The 15,402-nt window shown below is 36.1% G+C and overlaps 1 protein-coding gene and 1 pseudogene across 1 annotated transcript in view; one reads left to right on the top strand and one right to left on the bottom strand.

The window, feature by feature from the left end:
• Nucleotides 1-15,402, bottom strand: part of SPATS2 (spermatogenesis associated serine rich 2) — a 102,071-nt gene that overhangs the window by 19,244 nt on the left and 67,425 nt on the right. The window contains exons 4-8 of the mRNA XM_074325734.2: nt 13,615-13,723; nt 12,441-12,490; nt 4,410-4,671; nt 3,060-3,227; nt 600-735 (exon numbers count right to left, since the gene is read on the bottom strand). Coding sequence (XP_074181835.1) covers nt 600-735; nt 3,060-3,227; nt 4,410-4,671; nt 12,441-12,490; nt 13,615-13,723 — 725 coding nt within the window. The remainder of the gene's footprint in view (nt 1-599; nt 736-3,059; nt 3,228-4,409; nt 4,672-12,440; nt 12,491-13,614; nt 13,724-15,402) is intronic.
• Nucleotides 6,408-8,886, top strand: LOC141570101 (large ribosomal subunit protein uL29 pseudogene; annotated as a pseudogene).

Raw genomic sequence — 15,402 nt, 5'->3', positions numbered from 1 at the left:
CTGGACAATCAGCTCTAATGAGTCTTTTGGAGCAAAAATGAACATAAGACCCGGTCTTACTTTACTATAAGACGCATTAGAGCCAATGGCCAGCGTGAGTGGCCGGCAGCCGGCAAGAGCTGCTGTGAGCAGCCAACCAACAACTGGCGACCGGCTGCCTCAGCTGGGGGAGCGCAAGGCTCATAACACCAGCATGGGCCAGGGAGCTGCGTCCTACACAACTAGACTGAGAAACAACAGCTTGAACGGGAGTTGGGGGTTGGCAGAAGAAAGGGGTGGGGGAAAAAGATGCATTAGAGCTGATTGTCTGGCTAGGTCTTATTTTCAGGGAAACACAGTCATTATTTGTCCCTTTCCAAACAATATCAACGTCAGGCCCATTTCTAGAGAATCATGAGTTCTCTGTCCCACTCATTCTCACACTGTGACCAAAAGAAGCAGAACGAAGCAGAAAGCTATTATCTCTCATAGGATTTTTAAGTCTCTCCCCACTATGTAAAGTAGTTAGGGAGTCAGGAAGTAAAGAACTTGACGAATGGCTGACCATTTTTATTAATGATAATTTTTATGCTACTGATATCAAATGCAACTTAACTTACCAGCTCTGCAATTCTGCAAAAGCTTGTTTCATTTTCTTAATGGAAGCATCCATCTCTTCTTTAACTACAACTCGATACCGTGCAAGAGACACTGTGCAGCGCTGGAGGTCTTTCACAGATTTTTCAATATTGGAACCTTGGAAAGAAACCCAAAGATTAATAAAGTATAGGAAACTTGAAAGATGGATCTGAACTCCTAAGCATGTAAACTAACAAACGTGTGGACTAAGAGTGTTTCCTAAATGGCCACTCTCCTCAAAAAAAAAAAAAAAAAAAAACCTGATGTTTTCATAGATTTAAAAAAATAAGTATCCTGGCCAAGGCGGAGTACTAGGAATTGGATTTACCCTCCTGCCTTAAACAAGCCCCCTCCCACACACTAGCACACAGTCTGAAACAATGGTTTTCAGACAATGGACAATATGCAGTACTTTTTCACTGAGAACACAGAAACAGAAGTGAGGCTATAATTGCCCCAACTTACTGCCTCAAGAATTCTCAGGGCAGAGTACTGGAGAGAGGTAGGTACACAAGGATGAGAGAGTGGTACAGAGATGTACAGAGGATTCTGAATGGATGAGTGTGAGGAAACCACCCAAGACAGGGAAAAGAAGCACTGGAAAGGGGCAGGTGGAACAATCAATCCCCAGACCTCACCCAGGCAAGAATAGCTCATGTTCATCCAGCCACACGGGGCACTAGGCAGAGCGCCTAGAAGGGTACCGCCTCAGTAATGAGGCAAAATTAGCTCTAAAATAAAGACTGCTCTAGTTCCACCTAACAAAGCTTAAAAGTAAGTCTCAAACTGTTTCCAAGTAACAGTCCCAGAAACAAATCACAAGAATACTTTTAAATATACAAAAATATCTAGCAATCAACGAAGCAAAATTCACAAAGTCTGGCATCCAATAAAAAATTACTGGGCATATAAAAGGCAGAAAAATATGACCCATAATGAAAAGTCAATGAAAAGAAATGATACAGATGCAGAATGATACAGAAATGACACAGATGCAGAATCAAATAGATTAAACGTCCAAACAGCTAATGTAATCAGATATCATACGTTCAAGAAGGTAGAGGAAAGCATGTTAAGGAGAGACATGGAAGATATTTTTAAACCTCCCCTCCCCATGAATCTCCACAAATGCAAAAAAAAAGTCTAAGATGAAAAATACACTGGGTAGGATTAATAGAAGATTAGAAACTGTTAAGAAAAAATGAATGAATTTGAAGACAGCAATTTTAGAAACTAGCCAAAATGAAACAAAACAGAGAGGGAAAAAAGACTAAAAAAACTATTTGAACAGGTACCAAATTTTCAAAACTCTGTAAATGACAGAATTTAGAATATATTTCACCATGTAGACATTATAAAACTGAAAAGTTCTCTCGGTAGTACAGTTTGAAGCATTTATATGTGGATAAGCCAACTTTGGAGATAAAGATAAAATACAGTATTTATCTACCCAACACATTTTAACCAGTTTCTAAGAGTTCTATTAACCTTTCTACATTTAACAGTTTCAAAGTTATATATATACTGATAGTTGGAATCACAGATCTAAAAAGTTTATAATGTGCCCAGAAGAGATTTTTCAATTTTCATTTAAATTCTTTATCATCTCAATTTGATTTAAAATCTACCTAAAAGCTTTCAAGGCTTGTGCCTTTATTTTGCTTGTCTGAATATTCTCAGACTTGCTTTTCTGCAACCAAATTGAGGGTTATGCTAGAAAGATGAAAAAGGAGAGCTTCACTAATTAAATTTAGCTCATGTGGAATAAATAATTCAATAAAGAGCTACAGGTTACAAGTGTCTTTTACAGTCTATGTTTCATTTGTTTAGTGGAGTGGACCACCATGCTTAGATGTACAACACTCAAAAGGGCTATTATCTCTGTTTATTTACTGATTATTTAAAATGACTATTATAGTTAAATTTAAAAAAAGCAAAGAGCTACCACCAGTCGATGCTAAGTACTTACTTAAGAGAAAATGATCTTGTTTAAAGCTAGAGTCTGACGGATTTTAGTAAGAGCATTAAGTTGTGAAGATAAATGAAAATATTTCTTTCAAATGTCATGTCAGAGATGGCAGAGCTTTTTAGTGTTGAGTCAACCAGGAGATAAAAATGGGGGAAACAGCACAAACAGCTACAGTAAAGCAAATAAAAGAACAGATTAATGGTAGCATAAAAGTCACTCTGGCAGTAGAGTTTGACACTCATTCGCAAAAAGAATCCCAGATACTGTAACAAGATTGTGTAGCATCTGAACTACTATTACACTACAACTGTGTACAGAGTAAGGGGAAGAGCTGGGTAGTCACTGCCTGGAAATCAGTAAAAGGATTACCTCCTGACCTCAGACTTAATCTATGGGAACAAAGAGATGACTTATCCTCTTTAGCCAAAAACAAAGATGTGTTTTTTTCTCTGAAAGGTAGCCTCTAGCTTACCTAGCTTTTTGTTGGTAGAGGAGCGTGGAACATCTTCCATGCCCAGATTTGAAAACTGAGGTTTTGAGAGAGATTTAGCAGCATTCCTATTTTGTTGAGAATTCTGAGTAGAGTGCATAGTCAAAGACTTGGACTCAAAATCAGAGACACCATTTTCCAGCATGGATCCTGTCAGAGAAACATGAGAGTATTTTAGCAAAATTTAAGGGTAAATCAATCAAGCAGTCTTACGTGTACACAAAGAAAAAAGCAAAACTATGCCTCTTAAATGGCTATAAACAAAATCAACTGAGCAGAATCAGTGAGACGAGGCTATCAGTAGCATCTGGCTCAGCTCTACGCAGCATCCCGGATGAAGAAAAGGAGTCTCTGTTACCCATCTCTAGATAGGCTAGCTTGTTCCTTGTACCTTGGTAGCTTCCTTGTAACTCTGGGCACAAGGAAGTTGACAGAGTCAACATGACCAACTTCTGGTAACTTCTATAAGTTACACTGGGGAAGAAAGAGTTTTACACTGTCCTAGGGAAGGAAGAGTTTTAAAAGCTTTAGGGAATAGAAAGGGCAAAGAGTTAGGACATGAGAGGAGAACTAGCTCCAAAAAAAAATGGAAGCCACTGTCTTTGGTTTGTTTGAGGTCACTGTAGGTGTTATATTTTTCTCTAAATCTTCTTTTGTGTGTGCAAACTAATCAATAAAAGAACATCTGAAAGTACAGCATAATTCTTACATTGGCATTGCATTTATGAAGCCAGCATCAACAGAGCAAGGGGAACTGGATTAACAAACAAGTAATTTAAAAAACTATTTTAAAAGAGATATTCCCAATATCTTCCCAGCCCTCATCAAAATGGTTAATAATAAAAAAATGTACAAGATATGTGAATTTACAACTAACATTAATCTTAACTTTTTATTAGAAAAATAGATGTGGGATTATAAAAACTAATAGTCTACTTCTCATGAAAACCATGGAATTACAGTTATTATATATTCCTCACTGTATTAGATCTTAGAATAATAACATCAACATCAACTCATTATAATCATTTTTCTTATTAAGTGTGCAATTTTTAAAAATCTTAAAGTCACTTTCTATAGTCTCTAAGACTAAGGGATTAAGTTAGAAGATTTCCCACAAGACTGCTTTAGACTAAAATTAAAATATGAGACAATAGAACAAGAATTGTATTTTTCTAGGTCTGATAATTTCAAAATATGACTCTTCCACATGAGGTAACAAAAACTAAAAAGTGAAAGACTAACTAGATTTAACTGACCGCTTTCTCATCCAGGCAACCCCGGTCATTTTCAATAGAATGCAACTTTTCAAAGACCTGTTAATAAACTCACCTGCTCTGTCCAGCATACGTGGCATGGCAGACTCAGGGTCCTCTAATTCTCTGGCATCTACTGACAGTGTCTCCATACCTTCACTGAGTGAGTCCACAGACTCAGTATCATTGATGGCACCGTTGACATGGTAACCATTAATACCACCTTTCTCTGAAGAAGGTGCAGATTGCTCCTCTTGAATGGAAACCGATTTACTGGAATCTGGGATACTGCTACTTGCTTCTGCTGCAGGTTTTGGTTTGCTTTTCTTCTTTTTGTTCTAATGGTTGTTAAAAATTTGAGAGAGAAAAAAAGAAGAAGAAAGAAATAGAACCCTCTCTACCCCCAGAGGTAACTGTAGTTACCCAAAGGCAATGTTACTAATTTCTCATATGCTCTTCCAGAAATTGAACACATTTCTGTATATGTTGAACTACTGACTAAAATAACTATGTAAAATACTTTGGATAAACTCAGACACATAAATATAAGAAATCTGTGCATGGCAAAACCCACCATAAGCAAAATCAAAAGATAAATTACAAAATGTGAAAAAATATGTGCAACTTATATACAAAGAGCTAAATATATAGAGAGCTCTAACATAAAGCAAATAAAACAATAATGCAATAGAAAAATTATATAGGATATAAACATATGAAATGAAATGCAACCTCAGTCTAATAAGAGACATAAATTAAAACTGCATTGCAGAGGATTCTAGGCAGATGGCAGAGGAGGAAGCCTCAGGAAACTGCCTTCCCACCTAGCCTACCATAAATGTGCTCAGAACACTTACATTAGCCTACAGCTGGGCAAAAGCATCTAACACAATGAATACACTGTAGAGTATCTATCAGTTGTTCCCCCTCATGATCACGTACGTGGTGACTGGGAGCTGCGACTGCCCAGTATCGTGCGAGAGTATCACACCACATATTGCTACCATGGGGGAAGATCAAAATTCGAAGTACGGTTTCTACTAAATACTATTGCTGCTGCAATAGTAACATCACAAAGTCAAAAAATCAGAAGTCAACCATAAGTTGGGAACTGTCTGTACAACATACCAAAGCTTATGGGATACAGTGAAAGTGGTGTTAAGGGGGAAATTTATAGCTATAAATGCCTACATTACAAACAAGAAAGATCTGAAATGTGGGAGATGAGGGTAAGGGGGATCAAATATATGGTGATGGAAGAAGAACTGACTCTGGGTGGTGAACACACAATGGGATTTATAGATGATGTAATACAGAATCATACACCTGAAATCTATGTAATTTCACTAACAATTGTCACCCCAATAAATTAAATAAAAAAAAAAGAAAGATCTCAAACGAACAACCTAACTTTACAACTTAAGGAAATAGAAAAATAAGAACAAACAAAACCCTAAACTAGCAGAAGGAAGGAAATAATAAAGATCAGAACAGAGATAACTGAAATAGAGAACAGAAAAGCAAAAGAGAAAATCTATGAAACCAAAAGCTGGTTCTTCGAAAAGATCAACAAAATTGACAAACCTTTGCCTACGTAGACTAAGAAAAAAAGAGAGAAGACTCAAATTACTAAAATCAGAAATGAAAGTGAGGACATTACTACCAATTCTACAGAAATGAAGACTTGTAAGAGAGTACTATGCCGAGAGAGTATGCCAAAAAAACTGGATAACCTTGATGAAATGGACAAATTCCTACAAACACAAAACCTACCAAGACTAAATTATGAAGAAATAGAAAATCTGAATAGACCTCTAACTAGTAAGGAAACTGAATCGGTAATAAAAAATCTGCCAAGGAAGAAAAGTCCTGGACTCAAACAGCTTCACTAATGAATTCGACCACACATTAACAGAAGAACTGGGGTGGCTGATTAGCTCAGTTGGTTAGAGCGTGGTGCTAATAACATGAAGGTTGCCAGTTCGATCCCCACATGGGCCACTGTGAGGCCTCCTTAAAAGAAAAAAAAAAAAAGACACATCCATACGGAAGAACTAATACCGATTCTTCTCAAACTTTTTGAAAAACTTGAAGAGGGAACACTTCCTATCCTAACTCATTCTATAAGGCCAGCATTACCCTGATACCTAAACCAGACAAAGGCACTATAAAAAAACTACAGACCAATATCCCTTATGAACACTGAGGCAAAAATCCTCAACAAAATACTACCAAAACAAATTCAGCAGCATATTAAAAGGATTATACACCACGACCAAGTGACATTCATTCCTGAAATGCCAGAATGGATCAACATAAGAAAATCAATCAACATGATACACTGCAATAACACAATGAAGGAAAAAAGAAAGAAACCACATGATCATACCAGTTGATGCAAAAAACAAAATAATAATAATCTGACAAAATTCAACACCCTTTCATATAAAAACACTCAAAAAACTGGAAATAGAAGGAAACAACCTCAACATAGTAAAAGCCACATATGAAAAACCCACAGAGAGTAATGGTGAAAGATTGAAAGCTTTTCTTCAGAGATCAGGAACAAGGAAGGCCTGGATGCCCCCTTTGCCACTTCTATTCAACATAGTATGGAAAGTTCTAGCCAGAGCAATTAGGCAAAAAAAAAAAAAAAGAAGTAAAAGGCATCCAGATTGGAAAGGAAAAAGTAAAATTATCTGTTTGCAGATGACATGATCTTATATGTAGAAAATTCTAAAGATTACACACACACACACACACACACACACACACACACAGTTAAAATTAATAAATTCAGTGAAGTAGCAGGATATAAATACACAAAAATCAGTTGCATTTCTATACATGAACAATCTGATAAGGGAAATTACAAAACAATTCCATTTATTATAGCATCAAAAAGAATACAATATTTAGGAATTAAATTTACCATTGTACAATGAAAATTATAAAACACTGCTGATAGAGATTAAAGACATAAATAAACAAACACATTCCATAGTCACGAATTGGAAGACTTATTGTTAAAATGTCAGAATCCAAACAGATTTAGTAATCCCTATCAAAATTCCAATTATATTTTAGGTAGAAATAGAAAAACCTATCCTAAAGTTCATATGGAAATCTCGAGGGACCCCAAATGGCTGAACAACCTCAGAAAAAAAAACAAAATTGGAGAACTCACACCCCAATTTCAAACTTTAATACAAAGCTATAGTAATCAAAACAGTGTGGCACTGGCATAAAGACAGACATACATACCAATGAAATAGAACAGAGAGCCCAGAAATAAGCTCACATACATGGTAAAATGATTTTTGACAAGGATGTCAACACCATTCAATGGGGAAAAGACAGTCTTTTCAACAAATGGTGCTTGTGAAAATTGGATATTCATATGCAAAAGAATAAAGTTAGACCCTTACCTAATGCTATATACAAAAATTAACTCAAAATGAATCAAAGACGTAAATGTAAGACCTAAAACACTAAAGGTATTAGAAGAAAATGTAGGACAAAAGTGTTACAACATTGAATTTGGCAATGATTTCTTGGATATGTATGATACCAAAGGCACAGGTAACAAAAGAAAAAATAGACAACTTGGACTTCATGAAAATTCAGAAAAAAATTGTGCATCAAGAGACACCGTATCTACAGAGTAAAAAGACAACGCACAGAATGGGAGAAAATACTTGCAAATCACTTATCTGATAAGGGATTAATATCCAGAATATATAGAGAATTCCTAAACTCAATGACAAAAAAACAAAGCTAATTAAAAAACTGGCAAAGGACTTCAACAGACACTTCTCCAAAGAAGATACACAAACAGCCAACAGACACGAGAAGACGCTCGACATCACTAATCAATAGGGAAATGCAAGTCAAAACTAAAATGAGGTACTACCTCACATTCATCAGGAAGGCTACTATCAAAAAAAACAAAACGGGAGGAGGCGGCTGCAGTGGGCTGTGCAGCCATGGCCCAGATTAAGGCTGGAGACCGCAGTGAGGAGGAGCAGCTGCTGAAACAACTGGACGACCTGAAGGTGAAGCTGTCCCAGCTGAGCGACGCCCAAGTGACAGGCGGCACGGCTTCAAGCTCTCCAAGATCTGAGTTGCTCACAAACCCATCGCCCGTGTTCTCACCGTCATTAACCAGACTCAGAAAGAGAACCTCAGGAAATTCTATGAGGGCAAGAAGTACAAGCCCCTGGATCTGCCACCCAAGAAAATGCGTGCCATGCCACCGGCTCAACAAGCATGAACAGAGAACCTGAAGACCAAGCAGCAGCAGCAGAAGAAATGGCTGCCCCCACTGTGGAAGTATGTGGTCAAGGCCTGAGCATCATGGTGTCAATAAAGCATTAACTGGCTGATGGAAAAAAAAACAAAAAACAGAAAACAAGAGCTGGCAAGGATGTGGATAAATTGGAACTCGTGTGCACTGTTGGTGGGAATGTAAAATGGTACAGCTGCTGTGGGAAACAGTATGGTAGTTCCTCGAAAAATTAAAACTAGAATTACCCTATGATCCAGCAATTCCACTTCTGAGTATGTACCCAAAAGAAATGAAAGCAGTGTCTTGAAGACATATTTGTACACCCATTTCATAGCAACATTATTCACAATAGCTAAAAAATGGAAACAATGCAAGTGTCTATCAATGGATGAACGGATAAGCGAAATGTGATATACATACAATGGATTATTCAGTCTATAAAACAAAGGAAATTCTGCTATATACTACAACATGGATGGAATCTTGAGAATGTTATGCTAACTGAAATATGCCAGTCACAAAAAGACAAATATTGTATGATTCCACTTATATGAGGTACTTAAGGTAGTCAAATCATAGAAACAGAGTAGAATGGTGGTTGCCAGGGGAGTGGGAAATGAAAAGTTACTTTTTAATGGAGCATAGAGTTTCAGTTTTCTAAGATGAAAAGAGATCTAGAGATGCACATTTGAAAAATGCTATGAGAATAGATCTTAAAAGTTCTCATGACAAGAAAAATATTTTTGTAATCATATATGGTCACAGATGTCAAATAGACTATTGTGGCATCATTTCACAATACAAATATCAAATCATTATGTTGTACACCTCAAACTAATATAATGTTGGATGTGTCAATTATCCTCAATAAAAAAAGAAATAAAATTGATAAGGGGGAAGGTGAGGGGATTAGAAAGCATAATCAGTAACCACAAGATTGCCACGGGGATACGAAAGTCAATTTGGGGAATGTAATCAATAATGTTGTAAAGATTTTATAGGATATCTGTTGGACACTTGTCTCATTAGGGAGACCACCTCAGGGATGATGTAGATGCCTGATCACTGTACTGTACACCTGAAGTTGAAGCTGAACAATAATGAATGTCAACTACAATTATATATATTTACAAGAAGCGGAGTACAGCATTAGGAATAGAGACAATGAAATGTAATGGCTGTATGCGATGTCAGGGGGTAGTAGATTAGGGGAAGGGGGTTATCACTTTGTGAGCGATATAAATGATAAATGTCTAACTATTACATTGTTTTGTACACCTGAAATTAATTTAAAAAAAAAGAAAAACTACATTTAAAAAAAAAGTAACATTAGGTGCCAACAAATCTGAAAAAAAAGATGGAGGATGGTTTTATAAAAAAAAAAAAAAAAGGAAAGAAAAGAAATAAAATATACGGCCTTCATTGGCAAATAATGGCTTAGAATAGAAGCCTCAAAAAACCCACAAAAAACAAAAACGAAAGTTCTGGAAATGACAGTGGTGATGGTTGCACAACATTATGAATGTATTTAATACCACTAAACTACACACTTAAAAACAGCTAAGATGGTAAGTGTGATGTGTATTTTACCACAATAAAAATATTGGGGGAAAAACATTGCACTACAATATCATTTTTTTGTCTACTGGATTAACAAAGGTCAAAAAGTTTGATAACACTGTGGGGCTGACAGGGTTGAGGGTATGGAGAAACAGGCATTCTCTGGTTATTGTGGGAGTGCAAAGTGGCACTCTCCATGGCAATCTGGTAATACTTACCAAAATTACAAAAATGCATATGCTCTTTTGACCTCGTAATTCCACTTCTAGGAATTTATCCTGGGTCAACACATATGCAAAATGATGTATGTACAAGGTTATTCACTGAAATAGTCTTAATAATAGCAAAGGACTCGAAACAACCTAAATGTTGATCAATAAAAGGACTAGTTAAATAAGTTATATTACATCCAAATAGCAGGATGACTACACATCCATAAAAAATAAGAAAGCTCTTTATATACTGACATGGAATAAGTTCCAAGAAATACTACATGAAAGAATAGCAGGCAAAGAAAAGAATATATATTCATATTTGCCCATATATGCATAAAACATCCTGGAAGATAAATAAAAAATTGATAATACTGTTTACCTATGGGGTGGGAAACCAAATGGCTGGGGAATAGGGACAGGATAAAGACATTTCAGTGCACTAACTTCTGTAGCTTTGAATTTGGAGCCACATGAATATATTACCCAAGCAAATAGTAAAATTAAAACAAACAAAAAAAGTCCTTTATCTTTTTTTTGTCAAACCACAGCTCTACTAGCAGTATTTAATTCTATGCTAAGGCTAAACTGACATGACTGAATCAATTTTTCCCCAAACCCTTCTCACGGCCCTCTCTAACAGGAGCACTACTGAAACTCGGTAATTTTCTCCTCCCCTCAGCTCTCATCTTTCTCTTAAATACTTTCTCCCATGTGAATTGGCTAAGTTTTCATATCACTATCCCATGTATATGATAACTATCCCAGTCACTGCTCATGTTTATCCTATTGAACTAATCCCAACAGTTAACTGGACGGGATTTGCGCATCTGGATCTGCCAAACTGAAGCCATTTTTCTTTCTCCAAAGTTTAAGAAATGTATGTGTCTCCATCACATACTTTTCCAGCTTCATGCATATCTTACACCACTAATAACTTATTATTCTGGGTCAATAAATTAATAAGCTAGTGTCCTCCAGAGCACACCGAGCTATTTATGTTAGGTCAAAGCCATGGGAAGAAGTTAAGCAAATATTCAAAGCTGCAGGTATGGAGAACTTCAGGGAAATCTGTAGTAGTATTAGGTTCTCCTTGGGAAAAATCCTCAAGGGTCACTGGGGCCAAGCCTGGTTTGGTCAAGACGTAACAGAACTCCTAATGAAGTGATTTAGAGTCATCAAGACAGCATTCCACAACTTCAGCAATAACCTAACACAGGAAAAGACCCCAAGGAGATTTCAAAGAGATACCTGATTAAAATACATACTTCAAACATTTCTTAAAGAAAGTAGACTTAGAGTACAGAGCTGTGGTCAGCATTTTCAGACCAGCTACGGCAATATCCTTTGGGGAAAGCATTTTGGTTTCAAGTGGTAAGGAGGAGGAAATGAGAACTAATGTTAGACATTAGGAACTTGTATTTGTTAGTATTGTTTTCCTGTTTTAGAGATGAGCAAACTAAGGCACACAGAAGTTCAATAATACTCCTACGTCACAAAGCCCCTAAGTAGTGGAAGAGGACATACATCCAGTTCTGGCTGACTCCACAGCCCAAGTGCTTTCTACCTCCCTCAACTGGAACGCTGGACCCCTCTGTATAGCTAGTAGGAGCAAAGCCCCTCTTTGGGCTTTAAGTCAAAGCTCATTAATATTAGAGACTACAACACAGCTGTCTGACCTAAAAATCTGAACTATTTTAACTGATCTATCATATGAATGATGTTGAAAACCACTGGACTAAGATCACTTTCTCTCGAGGAGCTCTGTTTCCCTTGGCACACTCTCGTTTCATTCCAGCCTAATGTTAATGTACCCTCAGCAACTGCACCATGGCAGTCAGTCATTCTATTTCCTGCCTTAAATCACATGGGAGCGATGGTGAGGAACTCTATGTACACAGCTGTGTTTCAATGTCATAGAAGACTTTTTTTTAACCAGGTGAACTGAAGATGCATCTGTAAATCTTTTCTTTCAAATATTTTTTCAGAGTCTAAATTTTATAATATAAATATCAATATCATGCTTTTAAATTTAATTCATTTTTACCTTTTTCTTGCCTGTTACTGTCCATTCTTTGAGTACTTCATTGGCACTACCTGTAAGAGAAACCAATTACAGATTTTTCTCTCCTACCACATGCATGGTCACGCAGGAATTAGTGTCCTTGCATTTTGCAATTCCTGAAGAATTTCAGAAGTTCCTAATAGGAAAAGTTAATGTTCAAGTCTCTGAGCTAATGTAATGAGATAATCATATCATGCTTACCTTTTGGAATACCTGCCCATTTAGATCCTTCTTCTCCATGTACTTTTTTCAGTAAGTTCTTCTAAGAAGAGACTAATGCAGCCTGACCATTTAAAAATTCTTTTATCTACCGGTATATAGCTTAGACCAGACAAAGGTGAGTGGTGTCAGCCCCAGTATGCCATCCCCTCTCCTCCAGTTTACACACCACCTTGGCTGCGCTGTTTTAGACACAGCTGCACACGACCCTAGACCCACACACTAACATTACAGAGAAAACAGATGACGATGGAGAATAACCTTACAGTACTTAGACCTGTTTATTCTGTGCTGGCAGAAAAATAGAAATAGGAAAGCCGAATCTGATGTAGCTGTTCAATGATGCAATAGTTTCAGGCAAAGTTTTTCTCAAACAAGTTATGTGGGAAGAAGTTTGTAAACACTCCTCCATTCTATAAATCTGAAGGTTTGGCTTAGCCCATCATTCTTTCGTATGTTAGATAAGGAACTCAAACCCATACATGTGAATCATTTGCCAGATCCAAACTAAATGGTATTGGAGCCTGGAAGAGAATGCAGAGTCCTTGAGTTTGCCATCTATTGCTGGGTCACTGGATTACTGCATTGTCATTAAGAGTTTTTAAAATGCTTATTCAACCCAAATCCAATCAAGTCCCTTATCCCACTGACCACCTGATTTCTTAAATACCATTAGAGAACATTTTGAGTAAAATGATGGACTTCTTCTCAGCTTGCCCTTTATTCCAGATATCTTACAGCTTATAAATGAAGTCCTTCTAGGGCTGAAAGAGGTATCTTTAAGAGATATCTTTTTAAAAGGGCATGGTACGTTATGTTACCATGGGGCCTGCTATATCATATATGAAACGCCAGGTTGCTGAATGAATGTTATAGAAGTCTGAAGCAATTTCTATTTGAACAAATACAAACTTACAAAAATCTGAGCTAGAATTACCTTCCATAAATGCTTGCACTGTTTTGTCCACACAATTATCAAAGTGCTGCAAAACCAGGATGATTTCATTGTTGCTCTTATTGGGAACTATTGCACGCACTGCATTTATCTGGAAAAAATGACATGGTCATTTAATTTTAACATAAGTAGGTCAGCTGGCAACTGAGGCCTATCACAGAGAATAACGCAGAGTGACATTTCATTTTTAATAGTACGCATCACTCTTTAGTGTCAGTGAGAGTACATACAACCATCTCACTGGGAATGATTAACAGATAAGTGATTTAACAACACATAAAAATTAATTTCAAAACTTAGAAAAGCAGAACATTTCTAGAAATAGAAGGTATTATGCTAGATTTTATTTCAAGAAAGGGTGGTTTAATTTAGATATCAGGAATTAATTTCGCATCAATTTTTAGCATACTTTAGCATACAGGTAAAAAGTTTAATGAACCACCACCAACAACAACTGAGATTTTTTTACAGCATTTTTCAAAACATTTTTACTTCATATCATTTAATTATATAACACAATAAAGATAATTTAAATTATTATTTCAGGCATACAAAACATAGTGAACACTCACTACATGACAGCCAGTTTAATGAAATAGACGCAACTGAAGCCCCCATAAATCCATCATAGATCCCATTTCCCTCCTCCACAGAAATTTCTACCTTCAATGTGGTGTTATTTTGATACGTGTTCTTGCACTTTTATGTAATGTAATCTATCCACAAATAATATACACTATTGTTTTGCATAAATTTTATATCCTACATGTCTATATTCAATTTGCTTCATTCATGTAACAGTTTTTCAGTTTTCACGTTGATAAATATATCTCATTTAACTGCTACATTGCATTTCCATTGTATAAACAAAGTCAGTTTATTCATTCCCCTGTTGATAGACACTTACATTGTTGCCAATGTTTGACTATTAAGAAAAAGGACTTAATGAACATTCCTATGCTTAGTTGCTGCTGAATCCTCAGTGCCTAAAACAATGTTTAGCACCCTGTAACAAAAAAACCATCAGGTCTTCTGTGAACAGTGAGAGAATGTCTCTTATTGTATATATAACCACTAGTCGAATTCCTGAATAGGAGGGCATCTACAAATTAATTAGATAATGACAAACTGCTCTTTAAAATAAATATGCCAATTTGTCAGATTTATTCCTAAGGTATTTTATGATTTTTGAGATTAAAAATAATACAATTTGTATTAACTGCATATTCTGTTTTAATTTTTATATTTCAATTTTATATCCAGCAACCTTGATGAACTCTTATTATTCCTAATAATTTGTTGCTTTCTTGGTTTTTCTATGTAGATAATTGTATTGTCTATAAATAACAGCAGTGTTTTTTCTTCCTTTCCAATCCTTGTAATTTTCATTTCTTGTCTTACTGCACAATGTAAAACTTGTTATTTCTCCAAAAAGATCTGGTTCTTTTTGGTAGGGAGACCACGTAGGTAGGTAGGTAGATGGAAACCAAGATCTAAGAGCTAGGTGTGCTTACTGCTACTGGAGAGTCTTTATTTCTAGGTCCTTTCAGTGGACAGAGCTAGGAGATTTTGTTTTTTATAACACAAGTTCATACTGACATCTTCAATTCAGATATAATGTTAAAAGATTTTTTCTTATATGATTTTAAACATGTATCTCTTTCCTCTAAACTTAGTTCCTAAAAATGTTAAATGATTTACTGATTTGTTTTAGTCCATAATATTCATAAAATAATGTTATTAATAATACCATGATATATTACTACTGAT

This window comes from Rhinolophus sinicus, chromosome 1 (genome assembly GCF_057876585.1).
Source record: "Rhinolophus sinicus isolate RSI-liver-muscle chromosome 1, RSI-T2T, whole genome shotgun sequence".
Lineage (NCBI taxonomy): Eukaryota > Metazoa > Chordata > Mammalia > Chiroptera > Rhinolophidae > Rhinolophus > Rhinolophus sinicus.
This window is presented reverse-complemented; position numbering and strand designations above follow the sequence as displayed.